We start from the raw sequence: 18,510 nt of genomic DNA on the forward strand, positions 1-18,510 counted from the left end.
TGTGGGTGTCACTCACTTTGGAGAAGTAGTTTGACATGTATGAGGGTACTGAGGGCAATGTCTCTTTGACTATCTTAAAAAACATTTTTATTTGCTTAACCCTGTCTTCTTACCTGAGCCATCCTGAACTAGCAAAGTGTGTTGGAATTAGGTGGGTCATGGGCTTGAGGCCGAGAAGTAGTCGTATAAGTGTGTTTTGGGAGGTCTGAAGCTTAGTGTTTTCATGTCTAATATCAAGTAACTGCTGCTATGTGGACCTACCAATGTGTTTTTGCACCTTAAGTTTAACCTCAAGATGAGGTAGAGTAAAATACTTAGCTAGTGAATGAGGGAAACGTGTGACCAATGTTGAATGTTACTGTTGAATTAAGCAATATTAATTAATTAATTAATGTAATATTGCGATTATACAACAGTTACCAACAAAGCACATCCAAATGTATTCATATTGTGGGGCAATTCATAATAAAAAAAATTCGCTTATCCGTTTCCCTGTAAAGAGAAGAGTTTATTTGACTGAGACAAAATAGTCCCTGTGGCAGCGCAGCACTCTGTCTCTCTGACTCTCGTCTCATCAACACAGCTGATTCCAGTAGGCTTTATGCTCCGTCGTACGATCGTGTTACGTGGCCAAAATAACTGATCTACAAGCTCACAACGCGTCAAGATGGCGATGCCTTGTGAACTTGTAGATCGGCTATTTTTGCCGTGCGATACCTTCGTACGATAAAGTATAACATACACTGGACTGTTAACGAAATGGGAGTAATTTTACTTTAACACAGGAGGATATTTATACAGTATGGATGTTACCATTGAAATAAAGCACACTTTTTTCCAGTTATTCCTTTTATTATAGGATTTTAGGCGATTTGGTGTGCTCTCTTCTAACCATTGATCAACAGTAAGTCCACCAAATAAGTCAAAATTAACAACATAGTCCATCTTGCGTAGCTGTTTGTTCTCCGCCCGGTGGCGGCGGTGGGTACTGTCTGTTTGTTTTCCTACCGTGGGACAGTCACAGCGTGACTTCACAGCACAGCTGTGTCATATATGGTCTAATCAGGTGCGGACTGCAGTGCGGAGTGATTTATTTAATGTGATTAGGCCCGTGATATGATGCTGGTTTGAAGCACGGCTAGAAAGCTATTTCAACCAATCAGATTGCTTGGTCGGAACTACCTGTTGTATAATAAGGTTTCATCTTACATTCAGTGTTGCTATAGTCATTACTGTTTGCTTGGCTTTGAAAAACATTGAAACGTTGCCAATAGTTTACTTTTGTTATGTAAATTGTCATCTTGAAATGTAAATACTGTCTAAATGAAAGAACATGCAGTAACTAACATGCAGTGCAGAGTGGAGGGTGTGAAGGGTTAACAGCTAATGTGCAAGGAGGAAGTTTTCTAAACTGAAAGTAAACGGTTTGGTGACATCGCTCACACACTATACAAAACCTTCAACAGTTTGGTGAGAGCGCTCACTGCTCTCTACAAAACCTTCAACAGGACTTTAACAGAAAAACTGACCACATAAAGACAGGTGAGTACAGCAGATAAGGATTTATAATTTACAAAAAGACAATAATATAAGGTATATGAAACTGTACCCAAACGTGCTTTTCTCATGTTTTCATATTCCTTGTCATTCCTCAGTCCGATCTTTCAATTGGTAAAAAGTGACATGATACATTTCCATGTCAAGTAAAGAACATTGTTCAACATTATTGTGCTCTATTCCAATACAATCCCATTAATAACTATCAAGCTAGCATTCAATAACTACTACTGATAATTTCACTTTTATTCTCAATGTGTAGAAAATGGCGTCTGCCAGCAGTCTCCTGTCTGAGGAGCAGTTCATGTGTTCTATCTGTCTGGATGTGTTCACTGATCCGGTCACCACTCCATGTGGACACAACTACTGCAAAGCCTGTATCACACAACACTGGGACAGCACTGATGTGTGTAAGTGTCCACTCTGCAACAAAACCTTCTATAGGAGACCAGAAGTCTTTGTCAATACTTTCATTTCTGAGATGGCTGACCAGTTTAGGAAGTCACTGCAGCTGAAAATAAATCGCAACGCCAACCGAGAGGCTGCTAAACCAGATGAAGTCTCCTGTGACGTCTGTACCGAGACCAAACTCAAAGCCCTGAAGTCCTGCCTGGTGTGTCTGACCTCCTACTGTGAGAATCACCTGGAGCCTCATCAGAGACGCACAGGGTTAAAACGACACAAACTCATTGACCCTGTAAAGAACCTGGAAGACTTTATGTGTCAGAAACATGACAAACCTCTGGAGCTGTTCTGCAAGACTGACCACATGTGTGTTTGTCAGTCCTGCACTGAGTCAGACCACAAGTCCCATCACATTGTATCTCTGGAAGAAGAATGCAAAAGAAAGAAGGCTGAGCTGGGAAAGACAGAGGCTGAAGTTCAGCAGATGATCCAGGGGAGACAAGTGAAGATACAGGATATCAAACACTCAGTAGAGCTCAGCAGGAAAGATGCAGACAGAGAGATAGGGGACAGTGTGAAGGTGTTCAATGCTCTGATCAGCTGTATTGAGAGAAGCCAGGCTGAGCTCATTTATGTGATTGGAGAGAAGCAGAAAACAACAGAGAAACAGGCTGAAGACTTCATTAAAGATCTGCAACAGGAAGTTACTCAATTGAAGAGAAGCTCTGAACTGAAACAGTTCTCACACACTGAAGACCCTCTCCACCTCCTCCAGAACTTCACATCCATCCACACCCCTCCACTCACCAAGGACTGGACAAAGGTCAATGTCCATCAGTCTCCACATGTGGGAACTTTGAGGACAGCTGTGGCTCAGCTGGAGAAGACAGTCAAGAGATGAAGAAGGAGCTATGTGATGTTGAGCTGAGGAGGATCCAGCAATATGAGGTGGATGTAACTCTGGACCCTGATACAGCACATCCCAAACTCATCCTGTCTGAGGATGGAAAACAAGTGAGTCATGGAAATGTAAAGAGGAATCTCCCAGACAACACAGCGAGATTCTTTAAATACACCAGTGTCTCAGGAAAACAAAGATTCTCCTCAGGAAGGTTTTACTATGAGGTTCAGGTTAAAAGGAAGACTGACTGGAGTTTAGGAGTGTCCAGAGAGTCCATCAACAGAAAAGCTGAAACCATACTGTGTCCCAACAATGGTTACTGGGCTATAGGGTTGAGGAATGGAAATGAATACAAGGCTCATGCTGGCCCTCCTGTCCTCCTCCCTGTAAGAGAGGAGCTCCAGAAAGTGGGAGTGTTTGTGGATTATGAGGAGGGTCTGGTCTCCTTTTATGATGTGGAGACCAGAGTTCATCTCTACACTTACACTGGCTGCACTTTCACTGAGAAAATCCTTCCATACTTCTGTCCATGGCCCAATAATAATGGTAGAAACTCTGCTCCACTGATCATCTCTCCTGTCATAGATTAGACTAGTGTTTCTCAGTGGGGTGGTAGAGTCCCCCAGGTGACGTTCAGAGAACTTTGGGGGGGACTGGAGGCAATTTTTTTGAAAGGGGGGCACCGAGGTACTCTTGGGGGGCACCAGTTTAATTTGATTGAAATTTGTCTTTATATAGACTTTCTTTCATTAACACTGCAGTTAAATGAGGCACGGTTTGTGAATTGTGTGTAGTTTGCCCTTGTCTTATGGGGACGATGATGGTAGATTGGTCTCTGTAGCTGTCCAGTACATTTGTTAGTGTTTGAATGGGGTTTGTAAAGGTGGAAGCATATATCTGGGAAGACCAAGACTTGTAGATGTGTTCTTTTTGGCAAGTGACACATCACTATCATCCTGATTCTGACTATGTTCTACCAAAAGGCAGCCTCTGTGAATAACTTTAAAACACAGCTCGATATGTTTTTTTTTCATTCTTGCTTTCAGTTGATTTTCTTTTATCTCTGTGTTGTTTTTCATTATGTCTTCACTGTTTTGCCTGATTCACTGCTATTGTTTTAATGTTATTTTATGCATTTACTTTTCTTTTTTGCTTTGCATTTTTTGAGCTGCATTTCATGTCATGAAAGGTGCTTTACAAATAAAGTTTATTATTATTATTACCTACATAATTTTACATAAAGGTATAAGGGAGTTCATGTTGAATGTTGTGCAGCCTGTTATTACATGTCATGACATCCTGAATGAGAAGATCTTAAATCTTATGGAAATCATATATTTCTGCTGCCAATTTGTATTAATGTTTAACCATGTGTATGAATCAAATAAGTAAATATAGCACTGTGTTCATGTATATTCAAATAAACTGCGACAATTGACATATTTGGCAGTTTTAACCTTAACTTCACCATAAACCAACACAAAGGAGATTTTTATATTGCTGTTATTGATTTTGCTGTGTTAGAACATGTTTTCCATCATGAATTAAATGCTTATTTGTGGAATAAATAAGCATTGCCTCTTCCTACTTCCTACTCTTTTTTTTTTGTGTATTATGTCATTTCAGTTCAATTATTGGTTATTGTTGGGATGTTTGGCTTTAAAATTTTTGTATATGTTTTTAAATGGTTGAAATACAAGTATAAATAATGAAATAAAATAAAAAATTAGTGTTATTGTCAATTTTGTGTAGTTTTTATATGTGTCTCAAGTCTTAACATTAACCCATTTAGACCTGAGGCTGATTCTACACATCGTCTGTCTGTTAGAAACCTCATTATGTCCAAAACTGTTACTTTTCAGGATAAAAATAAAATAAAAAAAACAGATCTACAAGCTCAAAATGCATCGCTTCGTGCAACGTTTCGAGCTTGTAGATCTGCTACTTTTGGTGCTTTTGTGTGACGCTGTAGTATGATCAAGTAGGGCGTTGATTTGTGAAAAAAACACAAACAATTATATGGAGATAAGAGGTTTCTGCCCCGACAGCAACGAAATGCCTTCTAAATCTAGAAATCTAGAAAATCTAGAAAATCCTATGTTGCAAAAATGTAAAATAACACAGATGCTTTCCAGGTCACACCGCACTTATATTTTACCTATTGGGGCGGAATCTGCCAATGCTTTGTCAATGCAAATGTGTAGATTCATGGTCTTGCGCATCTTACAGTTTACAGTTACAGTTTAGGCATTTAGCAGAAGCTCTTAATCCAGAGCGACTTACTGTAAGCAAGGACACAATATAATACATCATAATACACATAATACATCATAATACACATAATACATCATAATACATCATAATACATCAAATGCATAAAAATAGTCATCTAATAATAAAGTAATACATAAGTAAACCAATAATCTAATAATAACTAATACAAACCAAGAACCTATCATCAGCCTATATTGAAACTGTACACACTATAGGATGCCAGGCCAACAATGACCTGGCATCTGTCTAAATAACATGCTATCTAAGTAACATTTTAGCCTTTGCATAATCCTGCTAGGGTAGGTGCTACGGGCTGAGGTGGAGTCTGAAGAAGTGAGTCGTTCACTCGAATCCACGTATTTGCATTGACAAAGCATTGGCAGATCCCGCCCCATAGGTAAAATAAAAGTGCGGTGTGACCGTGCCTTAAGGGCGCGCTCCCACCAAAACATGGTCGGCTAGCGTTAAAGGTTCTATGACATTCATTTTCATTTTTTTATGTTTTTTTGGGGGTTTTATGACCTCAATTACACCCACAAAATCTGAACTTTGAACATTCAGTGGATTTTCTGTGGTCTGGGGTTTTCTGAATAATTAGGCTGAAAAGTTATCTGAGCTTGGCCCTTCGGCAGTGAGGTCACAGCCGATTAATCCCGCCCACTCTCCTCCTCGCCCCTCCCCTCCCCTATCCTTTCCTGCGGGGGGGGCGGAGCAGAGGCGATGATTGACAGGCAAAATCCCTCACCAGCGACACCCGCAGGCAAAGATTTATTTTTTCATTGCAGTTGAAAAGGCTTTAGAAATGTGAGAGAAAAACACCTGCCATGGATCAATGGAGTGGAATTTTTTGTTAAAACTTTCTATGTTTGAAGGACCATGACAAAGACTTTTAATGTGTGGTAAAACTGAACGTCATGAAACCTTTAAACGCAGGTTGTGCGCGGCCACAGTTTTTTGCAGCCAGCGGATTCTAAAAAACGGGAGCCTGTCACTCACTTTCAGGACCCTCCCCGTAGCCTTGAGCACCATGTTGCTTCCTGAGTCTTGGGACGGTCCGCCTTCGACTCACCCGATTGGACAGAGGGGGAAAATCAGCTCCTGCCTCCAGCAATTTAATGCTTCAAATGGACAAGTCGTGTAGAGCGGATAAACGCACGGTCTGCGCGACAGGCGGAAAGATCCGCTCTTGCGTGAATCCACGCATTTACTTTGACAAAGCATTGGCAGATTCTGCCCCAGAGGTAAAATAAAAGTGCGGTGGGAGCGCGCCCTAAATGGGTTAACCTAACGTCTGGATCCCACCACTGACCCTATGAGGAGGAAACCAGGTATAGGGTGCGGCCCAAGCCCCCAGAACCACGGTAGAACAGTGAAGCGGCCAAGCCTGGTGGTCAAACCTGAGAATGCACTTAAAATGCTTCTGCACGTGCATCTCCCGTTTGTGCGCATGCTCACGACGCGTCACGACCCATGGAACCAATGGAATGGACCCATGGAACCAATATGGAACCAATATTTCTTACTTCCGGGTGCTTCAAAACGCCACTGAGCAATTGTGTTGAACTGAATAGCTGGGGGCGGGGCAATCCGCCCTCTAGTTATATTATACCTCTATGGTGCTGTCACACCAAACTTTAATTCTGCCTAAGGGGGGCGGATTCTGCCAATGCTTTTCAATGGGAATGGAGTGGTTTGCTAGCCTGGTAAACCCTCCCTCCGGAAATCTCATTTCCATTTGATTCCACTCCTGGAATCAAATGGAAATGAGATTTCCGGAGGGAGGGTTTACCAGGCTAGTGGTTTGCTGCCATTTGCGGATTTCTGCAAAAAAAACACTCTGTTCCCATTGAAAAGCAATGGCAGAATCCATCCTCATAATGTGGGTAGAATCAAAGCTCGGTGTGACCGCACCCATAGAGGAATAATAGAAGAAGAGCCGATTTTCACTTACTGCGACATAAACGATTTAAAATGAGTTCCACTTTATGTTCTACTGCCCCTTATATCACAAGCTGCATCAAAACATAGTTAATAGGTGTAAAACCCTAGATTTGATTTGGTTAAGTGACACAGAGAGATTTTTTAAAATAAGATATTCGCACTTGCAGAATAATTAGAGAAAGCATGGGACAAAAGGATAAAGAAAACATATTATGTAATGTTTTTTTTTTTTTTTTTTTTTTTTTGGGGGGGGGGTATTAACCAAATATATATTTATGCAGTGTATTTGTGCAGTTTTCTGTTTCCAAGAAGTGAATGTGATATTGTTTATTGTTGTTTTTGGTTTCTTATGACAAGGCACGGAAATAAAAATGATTAAAAATATATATATTTGAAAACCGCAAAAAAACATTTATTTATTGAATATAGTATGTAAATATAATTCAATATTCAATTTGTTTTGACACATACTCAAATGTTTTATGGTCATGATTCACCAGGATCCTGGATGCTTTGGTTCCAGGACAATCTCTATGGGGATAAATATTGAAAGGACTTTCTATCTGTGGCACCACAAAATGGCCGCCACTGTATCCTGACCTCTGACCTGCATCCAGAACAGACACAGTGCAAGTTTACTGACTTGAAGAGTTGCAGTGAGTGTGGACAGCATAGATATTAGAAACCTAGATACCTCATTGGCCTCTGCAGTTCATTGGGGCGACTGGTATCGCAATACACGGCGGCTCTTCCGTCTTCCGCAGGGAACCTGTCACTCAAAGTGACTACTGGCCAATCACAGCGCTCACAGTGCGTTGACTACTGGCCAATCACAGTGCGTCTTTTCCGGGACTTGTCAGTGCAATGGTTCTCAACCAGTGGTCCGGGAACCACCAGTGGTCCTTGAGGGGGTTCCAGGTGGTACCCAGCTAAATGATGGAGAGTTGATAACCAAATGGACCCTTATAGATCTTTAAATCTTGAGTATAACATTTCACTCTGTCAAGAGTCAAATTGAAAAATTAAACATCTGCATTACTTACTAAACAAGTACACAATTAGAGAACGTAAACAATTGTTATTTTGACAACATCTTATCGAACGATAACATATTCTACGTTTTGGGTGTGAGAGGCTAAAGCTTATCAAACGGTGTTCCGTGACTCAAATGCTGAATAAATAATGGACCTTGATATGAAAAAGGACCATGTCTCTTATTTGAATTTCACAAATAGATGTGGAGTTCGCCAAGTTCCAACTAGATGCTGCGCACAGCTGCTGCCTCTCAAAGGGTTAAGAGCTGGGTTACAAAATGACCCGCCCCCACCTGCCTCTGATTAGCCTACCGAACTTCCGCGTGTGTGACGCACACGGCAGCCCTGCGGAAGCAGGAAGCGCGCCCGAGATACAGACGCTTCAGAGCCGAATGAGGCGTCTACCTTTATATGTCTATGGTGGACAGTGGTGTGCTGCCCCCTAGTGGCATGTGTCTGTACCTGTTAAACAGTGGTGTAAAGCAGGGGTTCCCAAAGTTGGGGTCACGACCCCACTTGGGGTCGCGGGAGACTGACGGTGGGGTCGCGAAATTATTTTGGGTCATAAAAAAAATAAATAAAAAAACTTGATTCTTAAATTATTTTTTATTTTTTTAATTCAACAGAATGGATGAAATACAACCTAAAATTATTACAAATAGTACATTTTACCATTTTAATACATTTCAAATGCGCACCGAACGTGCAAGTTTATGTGCATAAATTACCTCCAGGTTTAGGTGGGGTCGCGAGTCAATGGCCGCCTTATTTTGGGGTCGCGGGCTGAAAAGTTTGGGAACCCATGGTGTAAAGTACATGTACTCAAGTACAATTTTTGACTATTTTTACTTTCTTCAGTATTTAAAATATTCAATACTTTTACTTCTACTCCAATACATCAATATTGTATTTTTACTCCACTACAATTATGTGAAAACTTTAGTTGCTAGTTAGTTTGTAGATTTAGATTTTTACAAAACACACTAACCACTTTAACCCCTATATATTTCAGCCATTTGGAAATAGCAGATCTACAAGCTCAAAACGTTGTGAGCTTGTAGATCTGCTATTTTCAAGATTTTTTTGATACATTTTGAACTTGTGAAATGGGACATTCTGCACATTGAGTATATTTTTACTTTTGGTACTTTGAGTATGTTTTGATGCCGATACTTTTGTACTTTGTTTTTGTACTTTGAATTCCGGACTTTTACTTGTAAGGGCGCAGTCCCACCGCACTTTTATTGTACCGGAATCGGGCGGAATCTGCGAATGCTTTGTCAATGCAAATGCGTGGATTCATGGTCTTGCGCATCTTTCACTCAAATCCACGCATTTGCTGTGAAGGAAATGAATGAGGTTGAGTCTGACATTTAGCACACACTCTTATCCAGAGTCACTTCTAAGGTAAAAAAAAAAGTATAATAGTAAAAGGTCAAAAGGGGAGAAGAGTCTAGGACGTGTGGAGCGTTGTCCAGGGTGTTTTAGAGAAGAGAGAGGACGTGTGGAGCGTTGTCCAGGGTGTTTTAGAGAAGAGAGAGGACGTGTGGAGCGTTGTCCAGGGTGTTTTAGAGAAGAGAGAAGAGTCTAGGTCTAGGAAGTGTGGAGCGTTGTCCAGGGTGTTTTAGAGAAGAGAGAAGAGTAGGACGTGTGGAGCGTTGCCCAGGGTGTTTTTTAGACAAGACTCGGACAGTATCCCTGTGTTAGCTGATCTAAGTTTCCATTGTGGTCCTATGTGTTCAATTCATCAACATAGCATACAAAATTGGCACAATAATACATCAACAACATGTTTTTTCAGGACAATTTTGAAAGAAACCAGTGATACACATCATTTAATGAATGGTGTCAGGGCATTCCACATTCTGGTGGCAGAGTGGTAGAAACAGAACATTCGGCTTGGACCACTGGCGTAGCGGTCCAGGCACCTAGGCTCCAAAGTATAGCCTGATAGTGCGTCGTGGGTTCGAGTCCCGATCCCGACGGCCTTTGCTGCACGTCACTCCCCATCTCTCCCCCATTTCCTGGCAGACTACTATCCTATCAATAAAAGCTCAAAAATGCATCTTTTTTTAAGAGAACTTTCCCATGTTTGTTCTATAATTGGGTGATACAACATCATGGTGGCTCCCTCTAGTGTTGTGACTGTGGGTGTCACTCACTTTGGAGAAGTAGTTCGACATGTAACCTATGAGGGTATTGACTACCTTAAAAAACGTCTTCTAACCTGAGCCATCCCAAAATAACAAAGTGTGTTCGAATTAGGTGGGTCATGGGCTTAAGGCAGAGAAGTAGTCGTATCAGTTTGTTTTGGGAGATCTGAAAATTAGAGTTTATGTTAGTTAGTTTTATGTCTAATCTCATGTAGCCTATCTGCTAATATGTGGGCCTACCAATGTGTTTGCACCTTAAGTTTAACGTCACAATGAGGTAAAATAAAACACTTAGCTAGTGAAAAAGGGAAACGTGACCAATGTTGAATGTTTGTTGAATACAGTTTAAAAAAAATCATCTTAAATTCAGTGTTGCTTTAGTCATTATTGTTTGCTTGTCTTTGAAAAACATTGAAACGTTGCCAATAGTTGACTTTTCTTATGTAAATTGTCATCTTGAAATGTAAATACTGTAACATATAACTAACTAATAACTAACATGCAGTGCAGAGTGGAGGGTGTGAAGGGTTAACAGCTATCGTGCAAGGAGGACATTTCTCAACAACTCTAAACTGAAAGTAAACGGTGAAGTTTGGTGACATCGCTCATACGCTCTACAAAACCTTCAACAGTTTGGTGAGAGCGCTCAGGCTCTACAAAACCTTCAACAGGACTTTAACAGCAATACTGACCACTTAAAGATAGGTGAGTACAGCAGATAAGGATTTATTATTCACTAAAAGACAATAATATAAGGTACATGAAACTGTACCCAAATGTGCTTTTCTCATATTTTCATATTCCTTGACATTCCTCTGTCCGATCTTTCAATTGGTAAAAAGTGAAATGTAATGTTTCATGTCAAGTATAGAACAGTGTTCAACATTATTGTGCTCTATTCCAATACAATCAGAATAAATAACTATCAAGCTATGAGAAGTAGCATTCAAGAACTACCACTGATACTTTCACTTTTATTCTCAATGTGTAGAAAATGGCGTCAGCCAGCAGTCTCCTATCTGAAGAGCAGTTCCGGTGTTCTATCTGTCTGGATGTGTTCACTGATCCAGTCACCACTCCATGTGGACACAACTACTGCAAAACCTGTATCACATATTACTGGGACACTAATGATGTGTGTAAGTGTCCACTTTGTAACAAAACCTTCTATAGGAGACCAAAAGTCTCAGTCAATACTTTCATTTCTGAGATGGCTAACCGGTTTAGGAAGTCACTGCAGCTGAAAAGAAATCACACTGCCAACCGAGAGGCTGCTAAACTAGATGAAGTCTCCTGTGACGTCTGTACCGAGACCAAACTCAAAGCCCTGAAGTCCTGCCTGGTGTGTCTGACCTCCTACTGTGAGACTCACCTGGAGCCTCATCAGAGTGTCTCAGGGTTAAAACGACACAAACTAATCGACCCTGTAAAGAACGTGGAAGACTTTATTTGTAAGAAACATGACAGACCTCTGGAGCTGTTCTGTAAGACTGACCACATGTGTGTTTGTCAGTCCTGCACTGAGTCAGACCACAAGTCCCATCACATTGTATCTCTGGAAGAAGTATGTGAAGGAAAGAAGGCTGAGCTGGGAAAGACAGAGGCTGAAGTTCAGAAGATGATCCAGGGGAGACAAGAGAAGATTCAGAAGATCAAACACTCGGTAGAGCTCAACAAGAAAGATGCAGACAGAGAGATAGGGGACAGTGTGCAGGTCTTCAATGCTCTCATCAGCTGTATTGAAAGACGCCAGGCTGAGCTCATTGATGTGATTGAAGAGAAGCAGAAAATAACAGAGAAACAGGCTAAAGGCTTCATTAAAGAGCTGCAACAGGAAATCACTGAGTTAGGGAAGAGAAGCTCTGAGCTGAAGCAGCTCTCACACACTGAAGACCACCTCCACCTCCTCCAGAACTTTACATCCATCAACACTGGGTGGAGACCCTCCAAGGATGGGACAAACATCAATGTCCATCAGTGTTCACATGTGTGGACAGTGAGGACAGCTGTGGCTCAGCTGGAGAAGACACTCAGTCAAGAGATGAAGAGGAAGCTGTGTGATGCTGAGCTGAGGAGGATCCAACAATATGAGGTGGATGTAACTCTGGACACTACTACAGCACATCCCTACCTCATCCTGTCTGATGACGGAAAACAAGTGATTCATGGAAATGTAAAGAAGAATCTCCCAAACAACACAGAGAGATTCTCAAAATGTCCCTGTGTCTTAGGAAAACAAAGATTCTCCTCAGGAAGGTTTCAGGTTAAAGGGAAGACCGCCTGGAGTTTAGGAGTGGCCAGAGAGTCCATCAACAGGAAGGGAGACATCAAACTGAGTCCCAACACTGGTTACTGGACTATATGGTTGAGTAATGGAAATGAGTATTGTGCTGCTGCTGACCCTGATGTCCTCCTTCCTGTAAGAAAGGAGGTCCAGAAAGTGGGAGTGTTTGTGGATTATGAGGAGGGTCTGGTCTCCTTTTATGATGTTGAGACCAGAGTTCATCTCTACTCTTTCACTGGCTGCACCTTCACTGAGAAACTCTTTCCATTCTTCAGTCCATGTTTTAATGATGGTGGTAGAAACTCTGCTTCTCTGATCATCTCTCCTCCTGTCATTCACATAGATTAGACTAGTGTTTATCAGTGGGGGTGGAAATAATTTTGGGGGGCTCTGGAAGCAATGTTTTTGAAAGGAGGGCACTCTTAGGGGGCACCAGTTTAATGTATTTGAATGAATTTTTTCTTTATTTCATCCTAGACTTTCTTTCATTAACGCTGCGGTTAAATGAGGCGTGGTTTGTGAATTGTGTTTAGTTGTGCTTTTTTTTTATTGGGATGATGATGGTAGATTGGCCTTTGTAGCTATCCAGTACATTTGTAAGTGTTTGAATAGGATTTGTAAAGGTGGAGGCATGTCTGGGAAGACCAATAACTTCACGTCACGATGCAACACATCGTTGGCTTGTAGATTTGTGTTTTTTTTGTTGGATAATAGCGACACGTCACTATTATCCTGATCCTGACTATGTTCTACCGACACAGTTTTTTCACTCTTGCCTTCAGTTGATTTGTGTTGTGTAGATCTCTGTGTTGTTATTCATGTCTTCAATATTTTTGCCTGATCCACTGCCTTTTTTGCTATTGTTTTAATGTTGTTATATGGTTTTGCTTTTCTTTTTTTGTTTGTTGTTAAATTGTTTTTGCTTTTTCTGTAAAGCACTCACGCTTAATTATTTTTGCTGTTTTAAATTGCTGTGTAAAACACTTTGAGCTAAATTTCATGTCAAGTTTATTATTATTATTATTATTATTATTATTATTATTATTATTATTATTATTATTATTATTATTATTATCATTATTATTATTATTATTATTATTATTATTATTATTACCTACGTACATAATACTATATAAAAGGTATAAGGGAGTTTTATCCATGTCCATGTTGAGTGTTGTGCAGCCTTTTATTACATGTCATGACATCCTGAATGAGAAGATCTTAAATCTTATGGAAATCATAATATCTGCTGCCAATTTGTATCTTTAGACATGTATCAATCAAATAGGTAAATATATAGCTGTGTTCATGTATATTCAAATAAACTGCAACAACTGACAGATGTCAGTTTTAACCTTAACTTAGATTTTGATATTACTGTTATTGATTTTGTTAAGTCATTTCATATTTTCCATCATACATTTAGAACTACTGTAAATGCTTATTTAGGAATTAATAAGCATTGCTTCTTCCTGCATGCTACTCTTTGTTTGGTGTATTGTGTTATATCAGTTCATGTATTGGTTATTGTTGGGATGTTTGCCTTTTAAATTGAGATATATATATTTTAATAGTTGAAATAAATAAATGTATAAATAATGGAGATTTTTTGTTAAAACTAGTGTTATTCTGAATTTTGCTCAGTTTTTACGCTAATGTAAGAATAAAAATCTTTGTCTCATGTCTTAACCTTAACCTATGAGGAGGAAACCAGGTATAGAGGAGTAATAGAAGAAGAGCAGATTTTCACTTACTGTGACAGACATTAAGAATGAATTCCACTTTATGTTCTACTGCCCCTTATATCACAATCTGCATCAAAACATATTTATTTAATAGGTGTAAAAACCTAGATTTGATTTAGTTAAGTGATGCAGAGAGACTTGCATGGATTTTTGAAAATAAGATCTTCACACTTACATAATATTTAGAGAAAGCATGGGACAAACAGACAAAGAAAATATATATTATGTAATGCATTTATTTTAGTTTTTGGATATTAACCAAATATTTTCATTTTTATTTGTTCAGTTTTCTGTTTCCAAGAAGTGAATGTGATATTGTTTATCAATACCACATTATTAGGGACTGTTATAGTTGTGTGGATTGTTGATTGTCCAACAGTCACTGAATATATATATATATATTATTTAAATGGTATCTTTTGTTGAGTTTTTATTACACAATACTTACTCTGACCTTTTTGAATCCTGCGCATAACCCAAAGTAAGAAAAAAACTAAAACTAACACTAAAACTAGGGTTCTCACAAAAATAGAAACTAAATAAAAACTAGCAAACCCGCTCTAAAACTAAAACTAACTGAATCAGAAAAAAATTGTCAAAACTAACTAAAACTAAACTATGATGAAAAATCCCAAACTATTATAACCTTGCTACTGTCCTGTCAAATAAAGGCATGAAAGCCCAAAAACTTTATCTTGAAAAAAAAATACAAATATAAGATCATGGGAAAACCAAGAACCTATCATCAGTCTATCATCAGTCTTATGACACATATTATAGACACAAAGGAATGTGATGATTCAATCAGTTTACGATGGCACCATCATCAAATTATCCATTCATCAATCAGTTTACAATGGCATCCTCGTCCATGACAATGACAGGGACACAACTTGTGATCACAGGATCCAATCATTTGTTTGATTGGCTTTGTTGAGGCTGGCCAATGCTATCAGGCACACTTCTCTACCTGTGTGTCTCGTCCCAGCTGGTCTCTGTATAAAGCAGGACATAAAACACATGTTATCCCAGCTGACACTGTGTGTGACTGTGTGTCATTCAACAATTACATTTAAATTGCATTCCATTCAAATACATTGGCATTTCTACAGACGAGGATTCATCAGGACTTGTGACAGGTAAGGACTGTATAGACACGTTCACATTGAACTGAATTGAATTGTAGTGATGGAAGAAGTAATCATATTTTTTAGTTAAGTAAAATTGTCAATAGCCTATTGTAGAAATAGTCTGTTACTGTTAAGTACAAGTTCGGTATTCATTTACTTGAGTAAAAGTACAAAAGTATTGAAATCAAAATATACTTAAAAGTACCAAAAGTAAAAGTAATCCTTGTGCAGAAGGTACCATTTCACAAGTTTTCAAATGTATACAAATTCTTTGGAAATAGAATCTGAAGTCTGAAGTGGTGTTGTAATAATAATCAAAATATACAAAGTAACTAACTAAAGTTTTTAAATAATCATAGTGGAGTAAAAGTAAAATATTTGCCTCTGAGATGTCGTGGAGTAGTTTTAAAGGTAGGGTAAGTGATTTTTTTTTTTTTTTTTTTTTTAAAGACAGGCGAGTACAGCAGATGTATTATTCATTAAAAGACAATAATAAGGTATATGAAACTGTATCCAGATGTGATTTTCCCCTATTTTCATATTCCTTGAAATGCCTCTGTCTGATCTTTCAATTGGTAAAAAAAAATAACATGCAATGTTTCCATGTCAAGTATATAACAGTGTTCAACATTATTGTGTTCTATTCCAATGCATAAGTATTAAGCTATGAGAAGTAGCATTTAAGAACTACTACTGATACTTTCACTTTTATTCTCAATGTGTAGAGATGACATCAGCCAGCTGTCTCCTGTCTGAAGATCAGTTCCTGTGTTCCATCTGTATGGATGTGTTCACTGATCCAATCACCACTCCATGTGGACACAACTACTGCAAAGCCTGTATCACATATTACTGGGACACTAATGATGTGTGTAAGTGTCCACTTTGTAGAAAACTCTTCTATGGAAGACCAGAGGTCTTTGTCAATAATGTCATTTCTGGGTTGTCTGGCCAGATTAGGAAGTCACTGCAGCTGGAAGAAGAAGGAAAGAAGGCAGGGCTGAGAAAGATAGAGATGATACAGGGGAGACAAGTGAAGTTTCAGGATATCAAACACTCAGTAGAGCTCAGCAGGAAAGATGCAGACAGAGAGATAGCAGACAGTGTCTTCACTGCTCTGATCAGCATTATTGAAAGAAGCCAGGCTGAGCTCACTGATGTGATTGAAGAGAAGCAGAAAACAACAGAGAAACATGCTGAAGGCTTCATTAATGAGCTGCAACAGCAAATCACTCAATTAGAGAAGAGAAGCTCTGAGCTGAAGCCGCTCTCACACACTGAAGACCACCTCCACCTCCTCCAGAACTTCACATCCATCAACACCCCTCCACCCACCAAGGACTGGACAAAGGTAAATGTCCATCAGTCTCTACATGAAGTAACTTTGAGGGCATTTGTGGCTCAGCTGGAGAATACACTCTGTGAAGAGATGAAGAAGATGTGTGTTGCTGAGCTGAGGAGGATCCAGCAATATGAGGTGGATGTAACTCTGGACCCTAATACAGCACATCCCAACCTCATCCTGTCTGAGGATGGAAAACAAGTGAGTTGTGGAACTGTAAAGAAGAATCTCCCAGACAACACAGAGAGATTCTCTGAATACATCAATGTCTTAGGAAAACAAGGATTCTCCTCAGGAATGTTTTACTATGAGGTTCAGGTTAAAGGGAAGACTGAGTGGAATTTGGGAGTGGCCAGAGAGTCCATCAACAGGAAAGATGCAAGCACACTGAGTCCTCAAAACGGTAAGTGGACTATAATGTTGAGGAATGGAAATGAGTACAAGGCTGCTGCTGGCCCTGATGTCCTCCTCCCTGTAAGAGAGGAGGTCCAGAAAGTGGGAGTGTTTGTGGATTATGAGGAGGGTCTGGTCTCCTTTTATGATGTGGAGACCAGAGTTCATCTCTACTCTTTCACTCGCTGCACCTTCACTGAGAAACTCTTTCCATTCCTCAGTCCACGTCTTAAACGCGGTGGAAGAAACTCTGCTCCTCTGATCATCTCTCCTGTCAATCACATAGATTAGACTAGTATGTCTCAACATGGGTGGTACAGCCCCCCCAGGGGGCGTTCAGAGAACTTTGGGGGTTATTAGAAGTAATGATTTTGAAAGGGGGTTTCACTGAGGTGCTCTTGGGGGGCACCAGTTTAATATGTTTGAGTGTACATTGTCTTTATTTCATCCTAGACTTTCTTTCATTAACACTGCAGTTAAATGAGGTGTGGTTTGTGATTTGTGTTTAGTTGCGCTTTGTTTTATGGGGACAATGTGGTACCATAGATTGGCCTATACAGTAAACATTTGTAAGTGTTTGAATGTGTTTTTTAAAAGGTGGAAGCATGTCTAGGAAGACAGTCATGATGCAAAGCGTTGTTAGCTTGTAGATGTGTTATTTTCAGCAAGCGACACGTCACTATGATCCTGTTCTACATAATAAGGGAGTTTTATCCATGCAATGTTTGAGTGCTGCGCAGCCTACTATTACATCCTGAATGAGAACATTTTATGGAAATCGTTATATTTCTGCTTACAATTTGCATAAATGTATGAATCAAATAGGTGAATATATCACTGTGTTAACAGATTTGACAGATTTGTCAGTTTTAACCTAAACTTTAACGTAAACCGACACAAAGGAGATTTTGATATTGCTGTTATTGATTTTTTTTGTCAGTTCATATTTTCCATCATGAATTTTAACTACTGTAAATGCTTATTTAGGAATAAATAAGCATTGCTTCTTCCTACTTCGACTCTTTTTTTTGTTTATTATGTTATTTCAGTTCAATTATTGGTTATGTTGGGATGTTTGGCTTTTTAATTTAGATTTTTTTGTTTTAATGGTTGAAATAAATGAATGTATGAAGAATAAATAATGAAATAAAACAAATAATTAGTGTTAATGTCAGTTTTTACGCTAATGTAAGAATACAATTATTTAATGTTTGTCTCAGGTCTTAACCTTTTAACCCATTTAGACCTGAGGCTGATTCTACACATCGTCTCTCTGGTAGAAACCTTGTATGTCCAAAACTGTTACTTTTCAGGATTCAATTTCAAAAATACCAAAAGTAGTAGATCTACA

At 39.3% G+C, this 18,510-nt stretch overlaps 1 protein-coding gene across 1 annotated transcript; it reads left to right on the plus strand.

The window, feature by feature from the left end:
• The first annotated feature begins 1,375 nt into the window (after positions 1–1,375).
• Positions 1,376–17,639, plus strand: LOC308090087 (uncharacterized protein). Its single transcript, XM_080435115.1, is given in 5 exon segments — positions 1,376–1,542; positions 1,820–2,852; positions 2,855–3,441; positions 11,257–12,879; positions 16,530–17,639. Coding segments are annotated over 4 exon segments (4,161 nt in total). The 5' UTR covers positions 1,376–1,542; positions 1,820–1,822; the 3' UTR covers positions 17,451–17,639.
• Positions 17,640–18,510: the final 871 nt, after the last annotated feature.

This window comes from Gymnoscopelus braueri (genome assembly GCF_963280865.1).
Source record: "Gymnoscopelus braueri genome assembly, chromosome: 8".
NCBI classification, from domain to species: domain Eukaryota; kingdom Metazoa; phylum Chordata; class Actinopteri; order Myctophiformes; family Myctophidae; genus Gymnoscopelus; species Gymnoscopelus braueri.